General features: G+C 36.3%; 1 protein-coding gene across 6 annotated transcripts in view; it reads right to left on the reverse strand.

Annotated features, from left to right (window-relative positions):
* Positions 1–575: 575 nt before the first annotated feature.
* HECTD1 (HECT domain E3 ubiquitin protein ligase 1) overlaps positions 576–15,151 on the reverse strand; it is a 76,651-nt gene continuing 62,075 nt past the window's right edge. For 5 of the 6 annotated variants that reach the window (XM_070940342.1, XM_070940316.1, XM_070940324.1 and 2 more), the window contains 13 exons: positions 14,455–14,509; positions 14,084–14,266; positions 13,327–13,537; positions 13,155–13,240; positions 11,954–12,081; positions 11,536–11,737; positions 10,962–11,099; positions 10,259–10,866; positions 9,387–9,465; positions 7,826–7,919; positions 7,148–7,298; positions 1,955–2,099; positions 576–1,566 (listed from right to left, as the gene is read on the reverse strand). In XM_070940342.1, coding sequence (XP_070796443.1) covers positions 1,429–1,566; positions 1,955–2,099; positions 7,148–7,298; positions 7,826–7,919; positions 9,387–9,465; positions 10,259–10,866; positions 10,962–11,099; positions 11,536–11,737; positions 11,954–12,081; positions 13,155–13,240; positions 13,327–13,537; positions 14,084–14,266; positions 14,455–14,509 — 2,218 coding nt within the window. In that variant the 3' untranslated portion in view covers positions 576–1,428. The remainder of the gene's footprint in view (positions 1,567–1,954; positions 2,100–7,147; positions 7,299–7,825; positions 7,920–9,386; positions 9,466–10,258; positions 10,867–10,961; positions 11,100–11,535; positions 11,738–11,953; positions 12,082–13,154; positions 13,241–13,326; positions 13,538–14,083; positions 14,267–14,454; positions 14,510–15,151) is intronic. The other variant, XM_070940333.1, reaches the window with a different exon arrangement.

The raw sequence follows: 15,151 nt of genomic DNA on the forward strand, positions 1-15,151 counted from the left end.
TGCATTCTAACCACAGGGCTCCTGTTGTTAGTACCACTTTATAATCTTGGCAAGAACACGCTTGGATTATTGCACCCAGTTTTGGTCACCACGATATAAAAAAGATATTGAGACTCTAGAAAGAGTGCAGAAGAGCAACAAATATGATTAGAGGACTGGAGGCTAAAACATATGAAGAATGGTTGCAGGAATTGGCTATGTCTAGTTTAATGAAAGAAGTGACATGGCAGCAGTGTTCCAGTATCTAAGAGGCTGCCACAAAGAAGAGGGAGTCAATCTATTCTCCAAAGCACCTGAAGGCAGAACAAGAAGGATGGAAACTAATCAAGGGAAGAAACTAGAACTAAGAAGAAATTAACTGACAGAACAATTAATCAGTGATACGACTTGCCTCCAGAAGTTGTGGGTGCTCTGACACTGGAGGTTTATAAGAAGAGGTTGGACAACCATTTGTCTGAAATGGTATAAGGTTTGAGCAGGGGGTTGAAGTGGAAGGTTCCTTCCAACTTTATTATTCTGTTATTCCATTAAGTTTTGAATGTATTGGGGGAACTAGTAAAATACTAACCGAAGACTTTTGTACGCTGCAAACATTTTAATGATTATTGTTGAGCATACACAATGAAAATCTTCTTTTTAAACTTCAAACTGCAACAAGTTAAATAAATGTTTTTAATATACAAAGGAAATACAACATAAAGTAAAACTTGCTTTAAATGTGCCTTGCACCAGTAACCAGTGTCTTTTAAAAGCTTTATTGTTGAGTTACACGCGCACACACACACACATACACACATGAACACATATTTGAGGATTTGGATCTTTATAGCGGGGTATTTAGAAATCAAAATATATTCCCACTTGAAATAATAATAAACGGTTGTGCATGATTATATGCAAATACCCTACCCCAACACTAGAATACTCCAACAGTGCAGGCACCATTAAAGAAAGGAAAGAAAGCTTGAGATGCCCATTGACTAAGTTAAGGAAGCAAGTTTCTGACCATTTAGCTTAAAGCCAGGAAAAACAAGGATCAATGATGGAACTGTAGTGTACAGGGTATTAAACGGTAGACTTTACACAAATGCACTGTTATAAATCTTGAATCAGTAAACACTGGAAATCTGCAGGTCTGCTCTTTGGAACAGTCAAACATTTGCTTCAGCTTCTGGTTGCACAAGCCCTTGGAAGCATCACACACTGTTCTTGCCTTTTTCTTGCTGGCTGTGTAATTCATTGGGATTTGTTTTGACATTAGCAGCTAACAAAATTATTCCATGTTTTTCCAAAGCCTCATGGATAGGGGAAAAAGGCAAGTCTCTTTGAGTACAGCATGGAGATTGTATTTTCTGCACAACAACACAGGAGGCTTCACTAGGTATGAATGCAAAACCAGTTTGAGATATCCCATTTCAGAATATCAGTTCAGTTGAGATGAAAGCCTTTCTCCATGGTAGCAGCTAGGAGGCGTTCTCGCATAATCTCTTCAGAGGAATACTCAGGCAATTTAAGATAATGCACACAGGTATTCACAGATGGGTAACTTGCATCTGTAGCATCAACCTGTGAATAAATATCCATAATGTAATTTAAAAAGAGAACAGAGACTATACCGTACACTTCCACTTCAGTTTAAACATTTACCAACTTGGTAAGCATCAGATCCCTAGTCAGCATTTCAGAAATTTGGGGATTATAGCCCCACATTTGGAAGGCATCCACTTGGACAAGCTTCCTTTAGATTCTAATAGTTTTATTTAATGGTGGCATCATCATCATCATCATCATCATCATCATCATTATTTCCCATGCATAATGGCCAAATCACTATGAAAAGGTATCTGGCACAAGCTAGACAGAAGCAGATTTTTGAATGAATTAATTCAAAGACAACTTTTATAATAATACAACTAGACACAGAACGTACAGACAAGTTGTAAGTTGTTCCTACCTTGCGTACAACAGTGAGACGAGGATGTAGGTTAGCCAATCCACCTGGGGGAAGTGTTGAACAACCAGTTGTAAATTGGAGGAATGCTTTTCTTTCGTCTGAAGACATGCCACATAAAACTCTTACAAATCTCAGGAACCCAGGGCTAAAATAAAACACATCATCAAAGCTAATAGGTAAATACTAAATTTAAAAACCCACTATACATATCCATTAAAAAGAAGGATCAAGGACCTAAAAACCACAGCTGAATCCTGTAAGTAACCTGGCCTCGTGCCAATTTTAAAGATGACAAGCAGCACCTTAAATTATATCCAAAGTCACTGAGAGCCAATACAGTTCACATAACTAGTGTTACAAAGGTGGCATATCCCGTATTGTACAGGCTGCTTCCAAATTATATTATTATTAAAATTGTATCTCCTTTTTATTTAATAATATATTAAACTTGTATGTCACCTGACTTCCAATGACTGAGTGGGTCTCAACAATCAAAGTATTTACAACAAAATCAACAAAAGACAGCAAGTGTTACACACATATCACTTTCTCATGATAAAGGCCTGAATGAAAACCCGAATCTTCACCACTCTTCTGAACAACAGCATAGTGGGGGACATCCAGTACTTGGGGAGAGGGAGGACCTTGTTCCAGAGGTGAGGGGATGCTACAAAGAATACATGATTCTGGGGTCTTGATAGATGACACTATTTAATTGAAGTCCCAAAGGTGCTTTTTCAAGAGACAACTGGACTCTGAACTGAAGAAGCTTCTTGGATGAGAAGCGAAACGTCTTCAAAGAAAAACAAGAAAGTCCAGTTGCCTCTTGAAAAAGCACCTTTGGGACAGCTATGAACTGGACGACTGAGAATCTCCATAGATATTTAATTGAAGGAAACTGGAGTGTGTCAACCCTGCAAGACTGTCGGGCAGATGCTATGATCCCTCAAGTAATTAGATACTTACATACTGTTTTTAGGAACAACCAGCTCCTTGAGCTACACTGAAAGCAAATTGGCAACCAGTGCAGCTTGCAAAGCAAAGGCATTACAGGTAGCCTTTCGTTAATAACAGTAATTAAGACTGGAATCTTCATCTCTAAGCAATGTAGTTGTAAAGCACAATGTCATATGACCACATCACTTAGTAACAGCAATCCCAGTTTCCTTTGTTAAGCAAGGAACACAGGTCATTAAATAAGGGCCCTCATGTGATTGCATGCTTGCTGACAGCTAACAGCCTGACTTCAAGGATGGGTTGTAAGTACCACTCATTCAGCACCATTGTAACTTCAAATGGTTGTAGAATGAGTGGTGGCTAACCAAGAAGTATTTGAACATGCCCATCATTGATTGCACCGCTGAATGCTAGACCAGTTGAAGCTTCTGGTTGATCTTTAAGTCCAGCACCATGTAGAGCATATTGTTTTAGTAAAGTCACAAGAAGACTAGAACATGAACGGTGGTCTGATTTAGGTAAGGGTGCAAATGGTGCATCAGGTACAAAGGTCTTGCTGGCAACAGTTGACACCTGGTTTTCAAGCAGGAGCTGAAAGTCCAGGGAGTCTCCCAAATTTGCACCAACCTTGAAGGGAGAAGTGCTACTCCTCCAAGATCAAAGATGGAATATCCCAGATCCGAGTGGTCCAAATAACTACACTTGGTATTGAAAGAACGGAGTTGCCATGTTTCCTCCCCATCTGGAAGTATGTTGGGCTGAGAATGAATTATTGATCCAAAGCCACATTGTTGGTTTTTATGCCTATGGAAAGGTCTTCCAATTTCTAGCAATATCTTAACTACCACATCCAACTGTCTCTCTGATCTACAATAATTTCCAGAATCTCATAGTATTAATACTCAGTCTAACATAGAAAACTAAATTATGCAAGCCTGCTTCGGTTATCCACTGGGAAGATAGTATTGTATTTAGAATTGAAAGGTTTTATTTAATTGTTCTTACAGACTATTAGATTTCAACAACATTGGAAGATTTCCAATGTAAAACAACCTATGATAAAAAAACCTACAACATTGCCAACAATGTTGGCAATGTAAAGTAAACAGACCTATAAAAATATATTTACTGCCTTCACATTGTGTCACAAGCCACTGAGAGATCAAGAACCACAAAGTTAGATGCATATCTACCAAAGGAGATGCCTATACAGCTTCCTAAAGCAGCCAGGTGGGCATGAAAGAAACCATGAGTAATAGCTTCCCATCTATTTTGAGGGGAACTAACAAGCTGAAATATATTCGAAATAATATTGCAAAATAAATAAATAAAACTTTACACCAGTCACCTCATCAAATTTCATCTATATAGGCAAGACATAATCGAATTTCAACAACTTGCAGCAAAATATTGCAAGGCAACTTGCAGCAGCCCACAGGGAGACCTCTCAAAAGGGCAATGCAGCCTCTGTCAATGTAACAATGGAGTAATATGAATGCTGTGCCACCTTTATTGCCATAACATAAATTCAGATGGGAGCTCTTAAGTGTTCAAGTCAAGTTCCGATCTTCCTTCACTGGCACTCCAGGCATCTTTTCTGGCACTTGATTTCCTAGATAAATTAAGGAGCTCCCTGGGATTGGCAAATAGGGGAAAGGATCAGGTAAATCCTGTCAAATGCTTTGGCTGTCTCCGTGTTCCATTAGCTTTATACAACTGTCTACCACACTGCTGGGAAAATCCCAAAACACATACCAGAATTCATCTGGATCCATGATGCCTGAGGCAAACCACTTTAATCAGTCTTCCCAGCGTGCAGAGGTTCTTTACAATAAGCCACATTCAGAGCAGAGACTGGTCTGACTGTAGCAAAAGACTCATTACTATGTTGTACAACTACAGATCATATACCAACGGCTTTGAGAGAAAAGACCAGATCTAATATAGGATTTGTATTAGGACGGAGATGATGTTATTGATGATTTATTCAAATTTGTTGTAGTCACTAACCCCAAAAGACTCTGAGCAAGCCTACAACTGACATGAATTCTTTCCCATTAGGGCATAGAGGATGGAATCTCCAAGCATCAACATCAGGCAGGATTCCAAGCCAGACTGACAATAAGACCAGATTTTTCTGGAAGAAACTCAGTCATATGGCAAGTTGAGTGGAATATGAACAGGATCCTTAACTGGTCCCTATACCATATACCAACATTGCACTACCTCAGAGTCCTGAGTCCTGGACACCACCATTTTTTCCTGGAGTGTTATTATCACTCCCACTGTCCTGCTATTGTTCTCACTAGCAATGAAAGACCTGGAACTCAGGAGGTCAGGTTTCTAATCAATTTAGAAAGCAAGAGACAACTGCGCTGAAGCATCACTGGTAACACTTTCTTTGATATCTACAATGCAGAAGAGGGTTATTTGGAGCCTTGGTAGTACAGTGGTTTAATGCACCCTGTTATTAACACAGCTGCCTGCAATTTCTGCAGGTTCGAATCTTACCAGGCTCAAGGTTGACTCAGCCTTCCATCCTTTCTAAGGTAGGTTAAATGAGGACCCAGTTTGTGGGGGCAATAAGCTGACTTTGTATAAATATACAAAAGTATGAAGGCTATTGCTTAACGCATTGTAAGCCGCCCTGAGTCTCCGGAAAAGGGCGGCATATAAATAAATAAATAAAAAAATTTGGATTGTCAAATCCAAAGATATCCTACAAGGGGAGGTCAACTTCTGTGAGCAGTTTCACATCTATCTCTCTTTATCACTGGGATGTATTTTTCCTAATATTTTGTCAGAATCTGCCTTTCTAAAAACCTAAGGCCATTGTTTCTGTATCTTGCAGTCTGGAATGCGAAGAATTCATACCGTTTTAGGTACTTAAAAGGGTGTTACTATAGCTCGCTTATCTTTTCTCAAAGCTAAATATACCTACTTTCCTCAGTCTTTCCTAAGACTCAATTTCCAGCCTCTGAATAATCCTTGGTACTGTTCCTTGCACCTGTTACAGTTTGTCTGAATCTCTCTTATGGTTTTGTATCTAGAACTAGACACAGTATTTAAGGTTTAATTTGAACAAGACAAATACACTGTTTTGGATGCTGTTTAACCAGCATTAATTTATTAACAAAGCTCTGAATTTACTACAGATCATATATCTACAGATCATAATACTATAACATTATGGATTATAGGATTCACAACATTTCTTTTACTGCTATATTCCCCATTTTAGGGTACACTTTTTTTTTCTTCCTACCTAAAAATATTTGTACTGTGTCAGTATTATTTTCAACTCATTTCTTTACCTAGCTGGTTTTCTATTTTGGGGGTCATTTGTTTTAGCTCCCAATCAAGAATTAAAGCAGTGAGAGGTCGTTGGTGCTCTCTGAACATAGGGGTTTTTTTGCAGAAGTTTCATTATCCTAACTAGGTAACATTATCAGTGCTAGTAAGGAATAGGGGCTTGCTTTCAATTTATATTCTACTGGCTTGCCCTGTCAGCATTGGTGGGAGTGGTCTTGGCAGTAGTTTGCTTGGGCTGTTTACTGTTTACAATACCCCAATCAAGGAACTGCCAAACAAACTAACAGTAAACCCCATTCCTTACTAGCACTGATGATATTACCTAGCTTGGGTAACGGTTGCATGAAAACAACCAAGCTCAGAGAGCATCAAGGACCCTCATTTCAATCCTGAGCTACAAATATTCTCCTTTATCGGTAATTAAGCAGTAATTAGTAATAATTTTACATAATGTACCTAATTTCTTCAATTACTTTTGGGATTTGAAAGTATTTGGGACGAAATCTGTATATTCTTAAAATTCTCCAAGATCATTTCACATACCAAATCAAATTAAAAGTCAGAGATTAAACCTTTGATAAATAGGATGCATTAGGTAAAGAAAAGCTTCTTAGGGCTCTGTTTATAGAAGGCAAGCTTACAATGAAATTGTAAAAAAACCTTCAATCACATGAGATAACATGCACTGCTTAAAATATAGTTTACATATAATTTCTATAAATCTACTACTTATGAAAATTTAGATGGTCTGTGATGGGAAATTCCTTGTAAGGTAAAAATATGAAAGTGTTAACAAGTAAAATTTCACAGTTGTAATGGTTCTGGATTGATTCCTTTCTTCTTTTCTTCCTCCAAACCATTATCCTTTATGACCAAATCTTAAAATCAATAGAAATACGCTATTATTTGATGAAGTAAAAGTACCTGTCTCGAGTGTAGCCAAGTTTAGGTTCTGTGTAGTTGATTATATCTTCAGCTGCCCAGGATGGTGACTGATTACCACAAAGAATCATTTGAACTTCCTCATGGCTAAAGGAACTTAGCTTTTCCATTGGAAAGACTCGGTTGAAGCCATCTTTATAGGGGGAAAAAAAACCAAGGCAAGAGTGAGCATGCTTGAAGATGTATATCAGAAAACATAGTCTTGTTTTTTTTTTTATTGTAATACTCTGCTTGTACAAGTATGTTGGCAAATCAACTGAAATTCTCTCTCTCTCTCTCTTTTAAAAACCAGTATAGAAATCAATTCAGCAAAACTTTAGAAGACCTAGGAATGTTTTTAAAAGTTGTTTTTCATAGTACACTAAGATAAGCTTCCTTATGAGAGCTTATCTGAGATGAATGGCACAGAAGCTACAAAAATAAATATTATCATTTCATTACAGTTAACTTAGCTTAGGATTTGACTCTCCATATGTTGAAGACTCCAAATATCCTTAGTCATTGGTCATTCTACAATTACATGAGTCCAAAGTCATCTGGTACCCACTAATTTTAACTGAAAAGAAAATCCTCTCACTAGTTTATTTAGAAATTCCAAGATCCCCATCTCTCTTTTAAATAAGAGATTTATGTTCTTATTTGTAATAAACAATTACATACCTCTGAAGGCATCCATTTGTTTCTGTATGCCAGTGTGCATGCAGAAGTCAAACATCAAATCCACATATTCTTCTGCATTATCCATAGTTACCAACTATAAAGAGATTGTCAATGGACAAAAGGAACTTGTTACATTACAGAAGATTTTTAAAGAAACATGCCAATGTTTGTGAAATATTTGTAGTTTTTATAAATAGCTGTTCCAAGTACAGATTTTTAAAATATATTTAATAAAATTCTAATTTCAAGGCCCTGAAAACTTCAAAAAATTTAAATGTCATATTATATAGCCAACCACTTCCTATATTGTGCTATAGTGGTGCCTCCCCGAACACAGGGCAAAGACATGAAATTGTCTTGTTTTAAACTAGCTTTCAAAAATACAAAAGAATTTGAACTACACAGGGAGAGATTTCCACAGAGTAAGAGATACTATAGAGAAGGCCTGTTATTTCATCTATATCCCATATACCTTCGGGGCTGGGGGATGCTCAAAGTGTTGACTCTCTAGATCAGGGCTGTCAAACTCCTGGCCCATGGGCCAGACGGGTCATGTGCCACCCTCACCCCATTTAGTGAAGGGGAAAAAAGTCCTGATGTCACGTGACATCGCCGTGACACCGTGATTTTGACACCTCTGCTCTAGATAATAGGAAGAGATAGCGGATTTATTGATTTTAATTTATTTATCAATGTTGATATTGCCCAACTCTGGGCACCTCATGAAACAGAGAACATAAATGAGTATAATAAATTAAACCAATATGTTTCAAAATAACTACAACATAATTACATAGTAATTTCTCCTTGCAATCCAAACAACACATCAGAAAATATAATCAGAGGAATCTCATCCACTGTGCCCCAAGACCTGAAGGAGGCCACCTGTATCTCATGATCAGGCCTAAATCATCCTGGAAAAGGTTCCAGATACTTTTTCCTCTTGAATCTCCCAAGGCTTCAACGTTACAGCATTAAGTTTTTCCTCAAAAGGAAAACCCTAAATTTCCTCATAGGAAATTTTTTCCTCTGTCTAGTGCTTACACCCTATTTGCCGCTAAAACGAGACAGGAAGAGTTTGGATCAAGATTACAGATAATGCTGTTCTACACATTAACACCCCAGCATTAAAACCCCTTCTACTCCCTCAGATTTCACAAGTTCCAAAGAATTGCATATTATAAAGATATATTATAATATGGACAATGGACTTTGTATAACTGACATCTAGCCCAAAGTAAATTGAACAATGTTGCAGGTTCAGCATTGTATAGAATCTTCAGTCACGTATTTGGATATTATTATGCTCATCTTTCCAGAATACTCTCAGATGGGATACTCTAAACATGGTGGAAGTGTCTCAAGTTTCAAACAGGTCTTTGCTATGAAATATCCTCTTCTGATACCAAGTTTCTGTTTAAGTGGCTTGTTTCATGCTAGAAACCACTTGTATTCAAAAAGGGCTATTTTACACTTGAAATGGGTTCATTTAATTTAATACATAATTAATTCAAAAAATTTTTGCACACTACTAAATTCCCATATTAGAATTATTTACTACCTCATCTTCTCCACCAGGCTTGAGATCCACTGCTGTAAAGCCATAAACTCTGGATGAAGGGCAAAACTGGAAATTAAGTCTATAAAACAAAAACATTAGTATATTATAACTTATTTTTGTATAGATCAGGAAGCATCACAGTATTTCCATGATAAGAGTCACAGCAATATGGATTCACAAATAATATCACATTCATTCTTATGTCCAATTGTAAGAGTAAAAGTTTATCTCTGATGAAAGAGACTAAAAATCTATCCGATCCAATATTCTGATTCTCAGCCAGTATCTTCAAGAAATTCCAAGGAAGACTGAAAAATTCATTGTCTCTCATTATTTCTTCTGAGATCAATATAGGGACCCAGAAGTTTTGAACTGGAAAATACACCTGCTCATTATGACTAACAGTTCTTTATAAGATTTTAAAGTAGAGAACTCTCTAAAAAATCCATGTCTTTTGGCAGTTGGTTTTAATCAACTAATTGAGTTGAAGAAATTTGCACTTTTTGTTTATCCTGAACCTCATGTTACTTTGATTGAATAATACCAAGACTAGAGGAAAGGAAAATCTATCAACTTTTTCTAGTTATGCAAAATTTATCTAGCATGATCTATTCATAATAACTTCATTATATTGTCAAATGTTAATATCAAATGAAAAATAATATATACATGAACAGAAAAGTTTGTTTAAATAAAAAAATCTACAAAATACCTCAATATAATCAAATTGTAAGGTAATGCTGCAAATAATATCAATTATATTTATGTGATTTTGTTTAGAAAACATGTAGCTTACACAATTTTTAAAGTAGATATGCCAATTTTTTTAACCAACATTTAAAAAAACAAGTTGAGAAGAAAAATCTCCTTACCCTAAATCTTCTATGCTAAGTGGAGGTCCAGAACCTGATGGATTCTTCATCATAAGTTCTTGAAGTTTAGTATTTTTTTCATCTTCTGAAAGGCCTTTGTTGCTTAATATTTGACGTCTCTTAATTGCAAGATCCTTAATTTCCTTTAGAAATCTTGCTCTGTGAGGGTTTACCAGTTCAAAATCTTCCCATGTTAGGATTCCATTAAACCATGCTGGAGGCTTAGGTTTTGGTGGGTCAAGAATAAATTCAGATTTAGAATCCTCTTCAAAACTTCCTACTGACAGGGAATCATGTCCCTCCTCTGTAGAGGCTTCTGATTGACTTTCAGTGCAGTGCAAGTCTCTGTCACCCCGTGATTCATAAATCAGTTTACTCATATTGCTTTTAATATCACCCATGCACATGAGTTTAAAAAAAGGCTTAGAAATTGGCAGGTCTACAAGTCTATTGTCCTGGATACATTTAGCTAAGAAAATCCCAAGAAAATGAAACAGTTTAGTGATTCTTTCAAGTTCATCACTATCCTGTGGGAAAGGTGCTGTGAAGAGCCCACAAGATCGCTGTACATAGTATCCTGGAGGTTTCAATCCACCGCCGATATCAACCTTTTTATAAAAAAAAAAGGCAAAGGAGAAAAATGTTACTGAAGTTACATAGTACCACATCTTTTATTTGTATTTATTCTGAAAAGAAAATATACCTGTCGTGATTCATCATCTGGAAAATCATCATCACAGAGCCACGCTCCCAATTCTGTTCTCTGGAATTCTGCTGCTACCAATGCATAAAACTCCAACGTAGGCCCTAATCCTGTTCCTTCCTCCCCTAAAAACTCCACCTGAAAATCAATAAAACAAGAGCTCTAAGTAGCTCCAAGGGAAATGTTACCTATCTTACAACACACAGCAGTGAAGATGAAAGAACAGTGTGGGGATGCATTCAGATTTGCCCTTCTATAGATAACCTTTGTTTCACTTACAGAAGAGACAGAGAATCAATAGAGACGTTCAGTGAATGAAAATGGAAGACTGAACAGCAACAGGACTTCGACTTATATACCACTTTTCAGCCCTCTCTAAGCGGTTTACAGAGTCAGCATATTTCCCCCAACAATTTAACTTTTGTTTTCTATGCAATATGCATAGAGTATATAGGAGGCTGAAAAGTAAAACTTCTTTTCCCTTTACTCCAGAAAGGGAGACCTGTGGATACACAGATTGATTGTCTTGTTAATTTTTATTTTACTGCTTTTTGAGAGGAAGGATATATTTTACCTCCAAAACTGACTTTCTATCTGCATGAATCTGCATAACATTTTCTGCCCATTCCATCAAGGATTCACCACGTGGAACTTTGACTCTTTCATGTTTAAGGCGCCCAACTCTGAATTCTCCTGGATCATCTCTTCGTACAGTACTTGTAGTTCGTGTTCGCTCAACAGTTGCCTCACGTCGATTCTGTAGCCACACAATTGCTCTGGTAAGAAAAATAAATGCATTCGTTTAGTTTAAAATGATAAGCATCTCTTTCATCACTTTCTGTAAAATATTGAAGATTCTTGATATTATGAACGTTAAGATTGTTCGCCCCTAACATAACAAACCAATGCTTATGATGTTCATGTTAAAAAAAACCTGTTATACACTAGAATGAATAACTAAGAAATTAAATAATTTTGAGCAAAGTTCTCACCTTGATGCTCCAAATGCTGTGCATGTGAAATATAGTTGTCTAGTTTCAAATGGGATTAAGAAAGGACACTTGCTAGTTATCTGTTCACACCAGTCTGGTAAAGCTCCACTTGCTAATGCTAATGGTTCCTGCGATTTAATAATTAAGATGTGAAAACAGGTAAGTCAGACAGGTAAAATGCAGAGATATAAAGCTATTTGTAAATGTCTGGCTTGTCCTTTCCACACTCAGCTTCAAACACAATGTTAGTAGAGCTCTCATAAATTAACAGAAAAGTTTTATAAAAATTAATTTTCTTACATAGCAATCTTATCTTCAAGCATGGCAACCTCCAAGAAAACGAAATTCTTGGCAAACAGAAATCTGGAGCAGAGGCATGTTAAGTATTTTTCACTTCTCTGGTTTAGGAGATGGGGTTGTTTAACAAAATCTAAAACTGGGCTTAGTTACAATTCTTGGATAGATCAGCAACATTTGGGAATGTAGCCTGGAGAGTTCTGGATTTTGCAGGTTTCTTCTAACACGCTGAAACAATCATCCCACCTCTCTATCTGTGCAGTCTATTTCTCTTTACCTTGATCACAATCCCACCACAATGACATACAGGCAACAGAGATTTCCTGGTGGTCTGAGAAATGGTATCTGAGATCAAAAATTTCTGATTGCTTTGAACTAGAACAGGGTTGGTCCAATTAGAACAGCCACACCCACCCGCTCCACGAAGGCAAAAAAGTCATGATATGTCACATGACACGATGAGTTTGACGCCCGTGAACTAGAAGATCCCCTTCTACCAAATTTCAGAGTAATAGCACTTACTCGCTACTGTCTCAGATAGGTTCTTCCACTAATTTAATGTCAAAAAAAAAGAAAGTTTACTATTTAAATGCAAATTTAATCTTCTAAACTTTTATAATAGATATCTCAGTAATTTCCATCCAAATAAGCTTACCACTCAAGTGTGAGAGTATGTCGACTGAATTGTGTAACTGGTTACATTAGTTTTATTTGATGTTGGATATCTCCTTGGCCCCCAGATAGATAGCCTCTCTTTACATTTTGATTTGTGAAATGAATAGATCATATATAAAGGGCATATTCATAGAATTAATTTTTCAACAAAATCATATTTTAAATTTCCAAACCATCTAAAAGATTATACAACTGAAAATCTTAAAATAATTTTTCAATAATACATCACCTCAATCTGTTGAAGAATTTTTGTGGTAATTTTTTTGCTAGTGAATTCATCTGGTGGAAAATTAAACTGGAGCTGTTCATCTCCTTCTGAAATAATAACAGAATTTTTTATTTCACGTTTTCTTAATAAAGAATTTTAGGAGAGAAATCTTTAGCAGACATTTCCAACTCACCTTCTTGTAAAGTTCGAGGAGAAAAAGGGTCACTTGCAACAATGTAGAGAATACGGAGTAACTGCAGAACATCCTCTACTCCACAGGAATTCTGTCCATTACCAGCTTTGGCTTGAGGCTGTTCTTTAATTGAACTAAGAATGTCTGAATTTTGAAGTGTGGAAATAGCTCCCTGATTCAAATTAGATTTTGATCCATGCTCACAAAAATCCTGCATGAATTACCAGAAGGAAAATAAATACAAATTGAGTTTATAATAGAACTTGACCCGTTACAACAGCCCATGCTACTTAATCAAGCGGGGAAGGTGTTTATGGACCCTATCAGTTATAGAATTTCAAATGCTGGGATCCAGGAAGGGAGTTTTCTCTGCCGTTGCCCCCTCCCCCCTTTTTTGGGAAACATTTTCCCTCCCAGAGGTAAGGCAGTATTTTATCTGAACTCCATCCATAGTTCCTCTGTAAAGAAGATGGGCAGTTTCTAAATTTGATAAATAAAAATAAATAAAAAGTTTTTAAAAGAAAAAAGATGGGTAATTCAAGCTGGAGCTTAGACTATTGTTAGGCATTATGTTAAGGATATCATTACTGCACCAATTCAGAAGTATACAAAAAAACTGCAGCTTGTAAAAGCTAACTGTGACAACAGCACATAATGACACTTAATCAAGAAACAATGTTAGTCTTTATATCAAATCTATCTCACAAGACCAAAACCATACATTTCCAAATTAATACTTTTAGATGCAGATATATACCTTGTAAGCAGCTATGAGTTGGGAACAATTTCTGTTTTTCCTAATGCTTTTATTAGTGCCAGTTAATTTCCAGTGACGCAGAAAGGCTGAATCCGCATTCTTCTGCAGGTAGGTTATCAAATCATTCTTTGGTAAGTCATCAGTGCCAAGGTACTGCTCCACATGCTCTATTGACCAGCAACCCTACAACAGGAATCACCTAATGTTGGTCTTTCCTGATTGTAAGCTTGAAAGATTTAAATTTATGCTTCACTAGGAACATGCATTTATGAAATAATCTCACAATTTATGTAAAAAAATTAATTTAGCATAGCTTTCAAGCTGTTTAGGTGCAAAAACTGCAAACATCTAAAGGTTAAGATTGTTCTCACCATTTTCCCACTGTCTTTTTCTTTATCAGAATCCTTCATTTCTTTGTATACAATTCTAAACATAGAAAAGATCAGAGTTATTTATATAGTTTTGATAGTTTTTCTTTGCCAAAGAACTTATTTCTAAATTATAAACTGTACAACAGGACTGAAGCTCTCCAGATATTTTGGACTTCAAGATAAACCCTGGACAGTATGGCTAGAAACTATGAATGATATAATTCAAAATATGTGAATAATTCTAAACTGCTTGTCATTGTACGTAATCATGGATACTGAAGCATCATTAAGTGTGATAGAAAAGGACTATTAGAATGATCAAAGAAATAAAACAATTTTTATGAAGTTATGTTTGGAAACTTTTAGTTTAGAAAAAAAGCAGAGGAGAGCACCATATATGCATATAAATTTATACACACTGTAGAAAAAGTGAAGAGAGAAGTGCATTTCTTTCATTTCCTTTTTCATAATAATATAATGTTAAATAATCTTCAGACGACGAGTTTTCAAAATGTTTCAAATTCAGGCTATCACAAATTTAACCAAGAATTTGAAGCACCTGATTGCATAGCAGCTGTTTCAAAAGCAAAGCAGGTTGTTTTGAACTTAAGATACTACCCCAAAAATCAAGAAAGGGCATCACAGGCTCAAAAGAGCTCTTTCGCATTCAAAATGAAGAGTTCTGTACTCAAAACAA

The sequence above is a fragment of the Pituophis catenifer genome, unplaced genomic scaffold (genome assembly GCF_029215685.1).
Source record: "Pituophis catenifer annectens isolate HBS135680 unplaced genomic scaffold, rPitCat1.0.hap2 SCAF_1, whole genome shotgun sequence".
NCBI classification, from domain to species: Eukaryota; Metazoa; Chordata; class Lepidosauria; order Squamata; family Colubridae; genus Pituophis; species Pituophis catenifer.